General features: G+C 39.4%; 1 protein-coding gene across 1 annotated transcript in view; it reads right to left on the minus strand.

Annotated features, from left to right (window-relative positions):
* rgs3a (regulator of G protein signaling 3a) overlaps positions 1-13,422 on the minus strand; it is a 220,316-nt gene extending 206,894 nt beyond the window's left edge. Inside the window, exon 1 of the mRNA XM_088614600.1 lies at positions 13,296-13,422. Within this exon, the coding sequence (XP_088470726.1) occupies positions 13,296-13,380 (85 nt within the window). The 5' untranslated portion in view covers positions 13,381-13,422. The remainder of the gene's footprint in view (positions 1-13,295) is intronic.
* Between the last annotated feature and the right edge of the window lie 432 nt (positions 13,423-13,854).

Genomic DNA, 13,854 nt, shown 5'->3' on the forward strand with positions numbered 1-13,854 from the left:
TGGCACCTAGAGTTTAGATGTCAACTAAATCAAGTAGGGAGCTGCGTCAGCATGCGTAGGCTGCAGAGGAACAGGTAACGGGTTTATTCCACGCTGAAAGGAAACAATGTTTCGTCTGTGGAGCCTTCTTCAGGTGTGAGCCAAACGTTTCCTTTCTTTTCTTTCCAGCATGGAATAAACCCCTTACCTGTTCCTTTAGATGTCAACTACTACTCTCAACGGTTTTGAAAGAAGAGTCGTTTATGAACTACACGAGGTCAGCAAATTTGTTGTGGTTAGAAGAAGAAACGTTTGCATTACATTTCTTGTTCTAACCCAGAATTACAAACACACAATGATAGCAATAAGCTTTATCAGCTGTTATGCATATAACGGCATGCAAATAAGGATTTCCATGATGTCACTAGGCCTGACATTTACCAAGCAGATACAGTATGCCAGATGAGGGATGTGTGTGATTAATCACATTCTTATATGGTTCAGAACCTGCAGGCCAGGGAAGAGCAATGAGTGTTTCTGGCAAAGTATCTAAATGCCATTGTAGTTCCTGTGCTTCCAAGTTAAAATGCAAGGTCTTGCTCTCAAAAAAGTTACTTTGACTGCATATACACAATAATTTCAGCTGTTATGGCAAGGGTTTCAGCAGCTATGAATCTCATTGTAATTAAAATACTCAAATAAAGGCTATCCCAACTTATAATTTCACATACACATAAAATAAAATACTGAACCTTTACTTTTTTAGCACCACGGCATAAACCAAGAAAACCGAGGGCCACTGTGAACCTCATTGAAGGATGCAATGGACTGATACAAGCTCAATTTGACAAACAGACACCTGCCATACAAAGACAAGCCGTCCTGACAGAAAGATGACAAATCTACTGCAGAACACCGGGCACACAACGAAGGAACAGTCGCACCCACGTGGGGCGCTTAATGACCACTCCGTCCCCTGTGGCCATGCGCACGCAAGGCAGGCTGGGAAAAGCGCCTGAGGGGCGGGACTTGGGGGAACCGGACTGTATCTAATCCCTCAGCACATTATATTTCAGCTTTAACACCCTTAGTAATGATGTTCATTTAGCAACAAGCATGCTAATAATATTTCTAATAACACTAATAAAATTAACAAAATACATGCATAAAATCAAATATTTAATTCAGTGCCACCCAAAAGATGAAGAAAACAGGAACATGAATTTGCCAAGTACAGTTTTTTTAAAAAAAAGTCTGTTCAGCAGTGAGCCCCATCCTTCCATCAGTAAAAACAGTGGCTTTAACCTCATACAAATATGAAAGCTCCTTTTAAAGTCAACATTTGACCACTCTTGATTGAGTGCATTTGTTAAGACCTACGTGGATGACGGGGAGTTTCCAAATCTCATTTAGCTTCATTTTAAATTGTGAGACTATTCTTAGAACAGAGTCGCCCAAGGTAAAGAAAGCAGTTTCTGTTACAAAATAGAAGGCATAATTCTTTACTGTGTAAGGAAATGGTACAGCAATTATTTCTCTTCTCTGTGTATGCCAAACATTTCTTCGGGATTCGTCAAGGCTATCCCGGAGGGACCACAGCTGGGCTCTGCCAGTCGATGGTAGACAGAGATTTAGTGATGTCCTTCCCTTTAGTGAAGTCCCTCTTAGTGTACTTAGTGTACTTCCTTTAGTGTCCCAGATGGGACGTTTCCTTTGCAGACAAAACACAATACATTTAACACAACATTAACCTATTAACAATTAAGACATATCCATGTATTATGAAGAAAATAAATATATAAGTCAAGTAAAATGGACAATGATCAGATTTAATAGTCGGGGGAATTAAGTATAACACAATTCTATTGCTCTTGAGTCAGGGTAGGCTAAATTGACACTGATGGAAGAATCTGAAATTCACTGTGCAAGGGGTGGTCATGACATAAGCATGTACACAAATGTACTGTATATAGATGGACATAGAAAGAGAAACAGAATGTGACAAAAAGGGGAGAAAAACAGAGCGTGAGAATCAAACAAGGAAAAAAGAACAGAAAAACGAACAATAAGACCTTAAAATATTTCCGTATCTGTCTGACATTTCTATTCTAGATGGAGAAGGAGTAAGTTAACCTAGCAGAAAAATAATTACATTCTGGCTTTAGTGCTGCCCAAAGGTTCCAAGAGCACAATTCTGTTCTACTCAAAAATGCCACAAACTCTCCTTCCACAGTTTAAGCAGAAGAATTTACCTCTCCTTGTAAATGTCACAAGATTTATTTTCACAATCCATAGCTGTGGGGCACAGAAAACATTCTTTAAGATGACTCAGAATATAATGCCAGTCTTGCCCACACATCTAATAACTGCAGAGGTTTGGTAATTTATCATTGATCTGAACCCACCCACTTCTGCGCCCTTGAAAATTTTAAAATGAAAGATGACAGGTCTCTTGAACTCATATTTTCTTTCACTGATTCTCTATGATTATTTTTTAAACACTTGCTTTTAAATTGACAGAAATGTAAAACCAAGCCAATTCAAGATTCTATAGAAGGGTGAAAAATAAAGAGAAAGAAATCAGAGCCTAAAGCCCATACTATTACAGAAAAGTATCCTGTTTTACGAGCATACCAGATTTAGTATACAGTAGGGGACACAAACTCTCAGCGGACTACAAGTACTTAGTATAACTATGTGCATATGTTGCAGGAGTTCAACGTTTAAAACACATTTTCATCTGTGGCTCAGATCTCAGATTGTGGTAAACAAAAGTTGTTCTATGTTAAACTTGTTCTTTGCTTCCACATTAGCTATTTTAAAGAAAATCAGTGAAAAGGGCATTTCAATTTTTTTTAAATAAGAAATCTTAGAAGTGGTGGAGAAAACTGCTCAGAACTCTGTGCTGTGGTTTGTTTTTACATTCATTTTGAGTTGCTAAGCAAACCATGCATAATGCACTATCTGCATTAGAGATTTGTTAGCATGGCTGCCTCACAGTACTGGGGCCCTGGGTTTAATTCTTGAGGTGTTACTTGTGTGGAGTTTGTATGTTCTCCTCGAGTTTGACTTTTGCCGAATGCTCGGGTTTCTTCCTACAGTCCAACAACATACTGGTGGGTTCACTGGATTCTGGGAAAATTTGTCAGTGTTGGTAGAACAGATCTGAAATATACATGCTTTGCTAGCAATTGAAGAGGAGACGTTTGTATAGATTATATTTAAAAGACTATTAAAAAATTATATAAAAAGAAGTTAAAGTTATGATTTTTTTTAAGATAATGCCATCATGGAAGCAGGTATGAACTGGTGTCCTGGTCAAGAAAAAAGTTGATCAAATTGTTATGCAGAAATATACTTATAAAAATGACCACCGTTATGTGCAACTGGGACAGTGTAAAAAAATCTGTTTTAGGATGATTCAATAACTTCCATTGTTCTAATAGTCCCATTACAAAGCCCTTTGTTAAAAGACAAAAGAAGAAAAATAGAAGTTAAAAAACTCAGCTGTGTCTCTTTCTGCCTTGTTTATCACTAAGGGCATGAAGAAACTGATGTGGTTGATTTAAGTACTGTAAATGTCATGACATCTACAGTTCAAATAAGAAGTTCTGCAACTCTGAACAGGCATACCAACAAAGGTATTTTATAATAATGTTTTATAGGCCTGGGCAACAGCTGTAAATAATAAAATGTGTAAGTTTTAAATAACACAACACTACTTTCAGCAGAAGAATATGCATATCCAGCAAACCAGATGATATGAAAGTGGTTTGGTCTACTGCCTGGTGAAACTAATCACTTTTACAGTCCTTTCGGCAAACTCTTTCTCTGTAACTTTCTCTAGGTTGCAGACTAAAAAGATTCAAATGTTCTGTGCCGTAAAAAAAAAAAGAAAAACCTCAGTTATTTGTGTATTAGTGAAAGACAAATCAAATTCAAAACATTATACTGATCTTAAAAGCTTGAACTTAAAGCAATGCATTAAGTTCCCCTTCTTTTAAATATTACTGCATATCAATCACAAGTCTGATTCTTTGAAAACAGCAATTATCAAGTCCTTTAGAAGTACCCCCAAACACTGCATTTTCCACTTCCTCTGTTAATAATTTATCTCCCTTTGCTTTTTGATTAGCCATGCTCAATTTGGTTTTCCTTAAACCCTTATTACAAAGACTGCACAGTGTGGAGCCAATCCCTTCTTTTAAAGATGCCAACAAGGCATTCGTATCATCTGAAGACATGCTGTCATTCATAAAGCTTTCAGAAGGCTCAGGAGGATTGCTACCTAGTCTGAATCTGCTCTCTTCAGCAATAATCACAGGCCCAATTGCTACAATCCAAATTACACACAGTGGACGGGAGGGGAAAGAAAGATGAAAACCTTTGGAATCTATTACTAAGTAGCCCAAAGAAGGATTGAAGATTTGTCGACTTTCATTTAACTACAAAAAAAAATGCTTCAGGTCAGCTTCAGTTTAGACCACAGAAAGATGACAGCTGGAAGAGTTCCAAAGCTTCACAGCATTCCCACATGTCTGCTGGAGAACACAGTTAAATTGTCCTCGAGTTGGGTTGAGATCCATCAAAAAGCCACTGGTGGTGACGGACACAGCAAGCCAAAAGCAGAGGGAGCAAGAAAGGACTGAGCTCCTGATTGCTCTCTCACTGAGTGGTATGGCCGTCAGTCCTATTGTTAAGAGGGGCTGCGCTCATTTTAATCCGGTAGAGCCTTGCATACCGTGGAAGAGATGGACAGTTTAAAACGGAGAATCTAATCAACCCCTGTGTTCGGGAGGTGGAAGGGAACTGAAGCACCTAGCAAAACCTTGCACAAGAAAGGTCATCCTGGGGAAGGTAACACAGGACCTTAAGCAGAGAGGCAAAATCGATAACTGCCATACCACCATGATGATCTTAAACTACTTAAAGGAAAATGTCAAAACTGTCATTAGGAAAATTTGAGCTTGATCACAATGGAACCCCTGCTTTGAAACACAAAAGACATTTTTGCATCCACCTTATACCAGACTTAGGAAAAGGTATCAGATGTAAACGGCCACACTTCTTGTTTTTAACAAGCTGTTTTATAATACGAAATAATGCAGGCTAGTGTCACCCGTAGTTTACTATTTTACCCTTCCATCCCCGAGAAAGATTAAAGACTCCACAATGGTGCCAATTTTAAAAGGATCTGACACTTGCACTGGCGAGACAGGTGTGTAACGGAAATGTAAAAGATCAACCTGACGACCCCAAGGTGCTGAAGGTGCAGACGCATGCAGCGTGAGGACACACACCCATCCCGACAGCTCCGGTGGAAACAGCAGGGAAGTCTCACCTATCTGCGCTTCTCACTCCCTGCTGGCAGCTTTAGCACTCCTGTGGCAAGCGCAGATGCCAGTACTCAAGAGGCTGAGCCGTTTCTCCTCCTCCGGCAGCTCTGCTGTGTCCTGCCTGGCCTCCGTCCCACAGGAGGGAATCGCCTACAGTAGCTGTTTCATCTGTTTCCTAGCGTTGACCTTTCTGTATCACTATCGGTGATTCCTGACCCCTGTTGTCTTGTCTGAGAATGTATTCGTAAAATGCTGCAGGGAGTAAATCAGGTGCATTCCGATCGAGACCTGCAGCACACTCCTGAGCACATTGGTAGAGATAATCAAGGTTCAAACTGTGTGACAGGGGGTCAAAGCAGTGCCAGGGCATCCACAGAAAGACTCCAGCAACAGAGATGAGTTAAACCACACAATAAATTCCAATTAACGAATGAAACTTTCTCAAATTCTCCTATTTAGAGAATCTGATTATTAGCTCCACGATTTCATATACAAAATCAAACTCTCCCGGTGTGGTAATACTGTTATTCTCCATTTTCTGCTCTTTATTCCTGAAACAATCACTCAAATAAGCCTATCTGGTTTCCACAGGAGGCAGCCCACAGCTGTCAGTTTCCCACCAGTGATCGATGCACCAACAGGAAATTTCCTTGCTTCTCTTTGAACAGCATTCCTGAGAAGCCTTATTGAAGTATTTTTAACTGTTATTTAGAAGCAGCTAATTAAATCCTGCAAACAGAAGATGGTGATTATCAGTTGTGATCCACTGAAAGCTTAGGAACTTAAAATTTAGTAGAATGTTAAGCTTTGAAAGTTTTTGTAATAAACTTTTAAAGCCTTTTCTTTATTCAGGGTTTAACGTTGACTATAATTTTGCACAGGCATTTCCAAGGCATTTATTTCAATGGGTTGCTTCTAAATTTGCAGGAAGAATGATGCATTCATTTTGTTTCCCCAGTATTTGTGCTTCCTGCACTACCATTCCTGCCTGTTAAAAGTCATAGTTGTTGTGTTATTGCCCCAGGACTGGTATTTACACCCCTGGCATAGAAACCCTTATGTAGCAACACATTGCCAGCCCTCATAGATATCTAGTTCCAATTTCTGCTGTCTAGTCAACTAAGAGGTTTGCTCCTGACAGGCTTCTCTGTGACAGGGTGTTGTCACCTGATGACTTTCTGCGGGGAGAACACAGAAAACGCTGACCCTGCAGAAATGACATTCCGATGAGCTGTTCCTTCAAAAGGACCCCCAGTCATGACATCCCTCATCTCCTCTCACCCCTGACCTTTTCCATCCACAGAACAAGCAGGATTTTGTTTAAAGAGGTTCTGGCAAAAGCGGCCCAGAAAAGAGACATCTTTTTTGTGACAGAGTGGAAATTAAAAAGGGACCGTCACCAGGCATCCCTATACGGGATAAAGCACCAAGCACAAAATATCTGATATCTGGGAGCTTTGCCTATTGTAGCAGCGGATGGTCATGTACCATAAAAGAAAGCATAAAAACTACAGGACAACTGTCCAATTCCCCTATTGTTAAGTGGGAGTGTTGATTTTAACACAGTAGTTAATATACTGTAGTAGTTCCTTGCATAGAACAAAGTTAAAATCACACAAGGGTAAATCACCTTCCACTCAAAGCATACTGGGAAAAAACATCCCATTCCCCTGCATTACTGTTTTCACGTCAAAGGCAGTACCATTCGCCGCCTGTTCAAGATCTGTAGATCAAGATCGTCTTCGAGCAAAGAGACTGTTGATGCATCTTGCGATCCCTCAGAGAGACAAAAGATGTACAGTTTACAGTATACAGTATGAGGGATGTGTACATTACATCCAAGTTGATTAATCATGTTGTACTGTCTATGTTTGCATGTTATGTCAGTAAGCAAGATTAACTACAGATTAATTGTATTTTTTTTCCTTCCCCATTATTAACATCAGAGTCTCTCAAAACATCAGGTGTGGGCAATAATTTAACCAATTTAATTTTTAACCAATCGCTTCAATCGTTTTACAACACTCATAAATCAGCAGATGAAGGTACCTCAAGGCATACCAGATGCAAATGCGCAACAGAGGAGAAACTGAATGAAGGTTATTTTGTACACATTTCCTAAAGATGGAGTTACTATATAACGGACAGGATGTTGTTTTAAGATGGATTAACATGATTATGGCTCATCCTGTCCATGAGAGAAGAAATCTATGCAAAAGATACCTACCGTATCAAACAGCACTCACATTAAAGAAATAAATAAATCCATACAAACCTCAAGAGACAAAAACAAGGTTGATAACATAATAACTTGATAATATTATTCATACTTGTCAATAAGTATCAACTTGCCAGAATATCACAGTAAAAGACCTATAATAATAATGATTAAAATACATTACTTTAATAAACAGATAAGAAGGGTTATATCCCAGGAGTTCAATGCTGGCCATACTAGTTGTCACTAGAACAGGACGATTGTAAGAGATCCCATATGTCTTCTGCTGAAATCTGTACAGGCTGAGTTCAGCAGAGATATAACATATTGCGAATGTGCCCAATACTGGATGAAAAACTAATAAAATGTGATTGCATGCTCTGAAAGACAATGAGCCATGACACCGACATGATGTTTTTTTGTGCATCTTCTGCATTGCAAGTGGTTTTCTAACCCTGGTAAACATCACTGATGACTGAAAGAAATTGACTTTCCCTTTCTAAGGATGTCCATTTGAACATGTAGGATGGTGACAGTAACAAACGGGGCAAAGAACTGAGAAATAATTTTACTACACTAAGTTTTTGCAAGTTTTTAAAATTGAAGGGCCTTATTATGTTATGAATTTAAAAATATAAGTATATGAATATACAAATACACAAATATATAAAAATATATTATTTTTTTGTATAGAAAATACAAAATACAAAAACCCTGCCACAAAATTAAAGTAACAAATAAATGACATCCTAGAGTCAAGAGCGAAAATAGACCAAATGCATCATGTGGTTACTCCATTACTCTGGCACAGTATAATGGCAGTGCAATGAGGAGGCACAAGCCTAAAAGACAACATTGTTACAACACTTAACACACACACACACAATTATTTACAAAGACTTTTACAATTCAAAGCTACCCATACTCATACCCTTAAATATTTACCAACCTTAGTGCGGACGGACACAACTGTTTAGATTCTACACAGTGTGATAGAGTTTACATAATGAAAGTCAGCTCTCCAAAACCAGCGCTAAATTAGGAGATTTGTTGCTCCAATCCAAGAGATTGAAGCTCTGTCTAGCCAACTAGTAAATTACTCAAATATAAATAAGCATAGCCATTTCCCCCAAAATTCACTTCCTGTCATTTCAGTGATCAAAAGCACCTGATATAGTTTGATTCTCAAAGAGTGTACCCATGTTCCTGGAGACTTGGTCAGCAGGAAAGTGGAACTAACTTGCAATCTGTTTTATTCAGCTCTGGATGATAAGAGAGAGGATCCCTGCTTGAGAATACGGTCTTCTGGGACCACCAACTGACCACTTAGCTTGCTGTTTTCTTCCCTTATTTTGGCATCAGTCTCAAGTGTCACCAGCTAATTGTACACCCACTCCAAGGAAAAGGTTTAGTGTATGTGGCTGAGGATCGTCAGCACCAATTCTGTTTCTACAGGTAGCTCACTACAACTGATGTGCATAGCTCTCTAGATGCAGTGGAGCAACTCAGAAGGTGGACTGTGTGAGCCCTCTGTATGCCTTCTCACTGTTTGATGCTGGTGACTGGTTAGTATTGGCCAACTGGTACGCCATGTTCAGTGGTATTGTCATAATCCATAAGGTACAATTAAAGTATTGTCCTAGAACACATCAACATGCATTAAATGACTAGAATAAAAGGCCCCTGTAGAAGAACAAACCTGCAGCTGTAGGCTTGTACAAGACTGTCAATGTGGTTCTGTGGCTGTAAAGTTGTACTGTTATTTGCTCTCAGTATTCTTTGACATTAATGAAGGAATCTTCAAAACACTGCTCTTAGTTATGTGCTATAAGCACAAAAATGAGCTGATAGGCCTCACCCTCAATGATAATGTTCCTTTGTTCTAAATATAAGCTGGGGGAATGATAAAACACTATTCTTTGAAAATGAACTATTCTTTTAAAACATTTTTGGAGTTTGTTCTCAATCACAGAACACAATCAAAATAAAATTGGGCATACTTGTTACCTTTATACTATAGAACAGTCAGAACAAATACAAGTCAAAAGTTGCCTGTGAAATATATCTGTTCTGCTTGCCGCCCTAGCAAACGTGCAGATATCTAGGCTTCCAATCAGTGAGGCCTCGACTGATTGCAAGGGCTTTTCTTCTCCAAACTGAGCCAAGGAAGTTCACAGTCTGCAGTTACAGTATCCTGGCACCGATGAACCATTTCAGTTGTGTGGCCCTGTGCCCACCAAGACGGTGGTCTGACCCACAGATTCAAAAACACGCAAACTATTATTTTTGGAAATCACTGAGGTGATCAAACTGAAACTTGTCGGATCTCATCAGCAGCCACAGAAGCTTCAAACGTGCACCTCAGGTTGGTGCAGCTATGTTTAGATTTTAGGTCCCACAGCTTAATGAAGCACGGACAGGTGATACATTATTTTAATCCTGTGAAAAGGAGCAGATAAAAAAGCAAATAATGTAAAGGTATGTAGATAAAAGTGTAGAATTAAATCAAAGATGTTAATATGTAATAGTAAAGATGTAATAGTAAGACAGCATTTAGAGTATTTTGTACACTTTTGGTCACATTACCAAAAAAAATATATTTGTGCTAAGATCAGTCCAGAGAAAAGCAACCAGGTACATCCCTTTAAGGAATGTGCTACAGGCTGAAAAAACTGATTTGTTTTTTACTCTTGAAACTGCTTGCACTTGTAGGTACTAATGTTTTATGACAAGACATTCTTCACACGGTATTCCAGCTGTCATTGAACAAGGAAGGTTGTTTAATAACTTAATGAAAAGTTATAACTTAATGTCCCAGTTTCTCCATTAAGGCAATGAAGTGTGCACAGAGCAGTGTTAAGTCATGCTCAGACATAAAAAATACACATGATCATTTAACAATGACATTGTAAGTAACTACAATTTTTACCTGTATCTTTATAGTAGGGAAAGACTATTTTTTTACGAATACTATCCACCTAAGAATTCTATGCTGTTAATGAATTCTCAATTTAAAAAGAAGAGAAACTTGTAGAAACTGCAGGAAGTCATCATTACATTTTATGAAGGAAAATATGAATATTAGTCAATTAAATTCTCACTGGGTTTTGAAATTCCACCTCCATCAGCATGCGAGGACCCCATTTTATTGACATTGCTAATGGACTTCAATTTTGAGCTCAGTCTATTACATGTGCTGTAGTTTCTTCTCAATTTTTCTATCGTAAATGGAATCAATGCTGAGGCAGCTATTTTTGATGCTAGCCTTGAAAATAATGACAAAGTAAGAAAATTTACTAGTAAGTATTTTACCACAAACTGATGATTCTATCTTAATTTTCAAAATATATCTATATTACATGAAGCACCACAGTGAGGCAGAGGTCAGCATTGCTACCTCGCAGTGCTGGGGCCCTGGGCTCCATTCCAGACCTGGGGTGCTGTCTGTGTGGAGTTTGTATGTTCTCCAGTTGTTTGAGTGGGTTTCCTCCCACACTCCAAAAAACACACTGGTAGGTTAATCGGCCTCAGAAAAACTGGCTCTAGGTGCAGGTGTGTGCGTGTCTGTGTGTCTGCCCCGCGATGCACTGGCACCCTATCCAGGGTGTACCCTGCTTTGCACCAGTCGGTTGCCAGGATAGGCTACGGCTCACCTGTTACCCTGATTTGGAAAAACCAGTTATAATGGGGGTCAGCAAACTATGGCACACGTGCCCTTATTGGCATGCAGAGGGATTTTTAATAGCACATGACTATATAGAATAGTCAAGCTCTGTATAGACTATTGTATATAGCCCAGATCACTGGTTAGAACCCAGGCTGTGGTCACTAGAGCTGTGACTGGGACTCCTCATGCAGAGACCTGTCAGGTCTGGTTTAACTTGCTGGGAACCTGCGATCTTGCAGTGCATTCATCCAATCGATGCTTATTGTTCCGTAGATAACAATGAACTCTTAAGAGCAGACAATGTAGGGGCTGTGGAGACAAGCTGTGTTGACGTCTAACTGCCTGGAAGAGCTGTCTTCATGGCTTTAGGGAGAGGGAGAGGCTTAAGGTACAACAGCAAAAAGTAGTTGAAACTGAAAATTAAAATAAATAAGGCCTTACCACTGAAAAAAATGACCTTTTTCAAACCTATAACATACATAAAGATGCACAGCTGAGAAATGACAGTTAGAGGTTAAATCCATGCTGAAACAAAGAAAAATGTCAGACTGTAGATCCTTCTTCTGGATCTAAGGAAGGCTCCAGCCGGTTGAGATACATTGACATTTACTGTAATGCTATTTCTCTGTGTTGAATTAATAGTAGAATACTAAATGGGAAGGTAGGTGGTTCTGAATTACCTAAATCCGTACCAGGAAACAATAAACCCCAGCCTCATATCTCAATTCAAACAGCCGCTCCTAGGTCTGTACGTTAGAATAAGCGCAATTTTCAAACAGGGTTTATGACAGCAGGTCATAAAAGGGCACAGGCAGGATCTAGGATTTGCTACTTGAAATGGCACAAAAGAAAAAGGAAAAGCAGCTTTTCGCACTTTGTTTAAACCTTCTCAATATACTGTATGTTGTTTTTTCAGACTATCGCATCAGAATTTTACAACACCATGAACCTTTTCTTTTTCTGTGCCCAACATTTTGATATCACAGCTATTAATACTTGAAGAAAGAACCATTATAAATTTCTTTATCATTTTTATTATAAAGAATAGTTTTCTGCTTGATGTAGAGCAATAGTATAAACCAAGTTCCATTCCAGTGCACGGGCTGTGTAATTTTTGCAAATCGGTTCCCAAATTATTTATGCTTTGAAGTGGTGGCCCCTGCAGATGTTTGCCCATAACATTTTTAACTCCAGTAAATATAAATTAATTCACGGTGTTCCTGTCTCTGGGCTTTTAATGTGTGAAATTCCCATGGGCAAGTAAACACTAAAAAATTTATCACAAGTTTCTCTGAAGGCCCTCTCATTTCCTGACTCATGTGTCAGTTGTTTTTCTTTCTTTTGCTCACAAATGAAAATTAATCATTTAACACTCAAAGAGAAGAGAAAAGGGTCTAATTAGCAAGACAGTTTACATAAAGTCTCAAAGACTACCTACTGTACACTTGCTTTGGGATAAAAACTGTTTAAATGACTGTGGTCAGCTCTGCGGTTGTTTTGTGGTGTTGCTTGTAATGACGGATATGAGCTCATAGTACAAACAAAATGCAGAGTGCTCCATAGCAAGACATTAAGCTCCATTTCTTTTTAAAGCTGTGAAATTTGAAGGCATTTAGGTCATTTCCTTAAGCCTCAAGCCCTGTTTTCACAGGGTCAGCTTTCAAACACAGTCAATAAGTGCCAGGAGCGTACTTTTTAAGATATTTAATTTACTGAAAATGCTGCGTATTCCATTACTTGGACTCATGTTGAAGAAAATCATTTTTAACGTCCAAAATCAGACCAACCCTAGGTTTGATCAACAAATGTTTTAATAGCACACTCGGACTATAACTGTCCAATCAGCTACAACAAAGAAAGTAGGAGTAAAATATCTCCCTCTCGTATCCACCTACTGTACTAGCTTCCTTCAGGGAAGCAAAAGTGGTCTTTTCAGGTAAGATGTGAATACAAAAGTGAATAACCTGAGGGCATGTTTACACTCCTATATCCCTTCAGACACTCTGCTGGAAACCACACTATAAAAGTCATTCCCTCAAGAGAGGAGCTGATAAAGAATGACAGGCCTTCTCCCCATAGCAAAGCAAACACTCACCAAAAGTTTGTAGGAGGAAGGTTGATTCCAGGGAGTTGGAGAGCCTGTTGCACAGGGAGACTCTGTGAATGTTAGGGCAGTCCATGGCTGCAGAAACAGAAACGCGAGTGCCGTGCAGTGGGGATTCTTTTCAGTAACCCAAGCGGCCGTTAGAAAGCTCCATGCTGGATTATTAAAGCTGCAAGCCCCTGGCAGAGTCACGGCTTTCTCGACCGCCTTTGCTTTGAATAGGGGACGAGCAGCGTGGCTTTTCATTGGCCGAGAGCTCAGTTTGAAATTGAATGGAAGTGGTGGGTGGTGGTGGTGGTGGTGGGGGGGGGTTCCACCTGCCAGTCCCGACAGTACACTGCTTCTTCCAGACACTCCAGATCTGTCCCACTTCACACAAGGAAGTCTTGGTATCCAAGCAGCCGGTGGACTGGAAAACATGATATGGAATCTGGCAAGCCGACTGCCACCGGGTTTTGACAAAGGACACACTAATTGCAAACCAGCCACTGGAATCCTCGCTTTATAGAGCCTACACCAAGTTTTTGAATTGAACTTTAACAAACTAACT

This window comes from Lepisosteus platostomus, chromosome 21, assembly GCF_059453375.1.
Source record: "Lepisosteus platostomus isolate fLepPlt1 chromosome 21, fLepPlt1.hap1, whole genome shotgun sequence".
In the NCBI taxonomy this organism is placed as follows: Eukaryota; Metazoa; Chordata; class Actinopteri; order Semionotiformes; family Lepisosteidae; genus Lepisosteus; species Lepisosteus platostomus.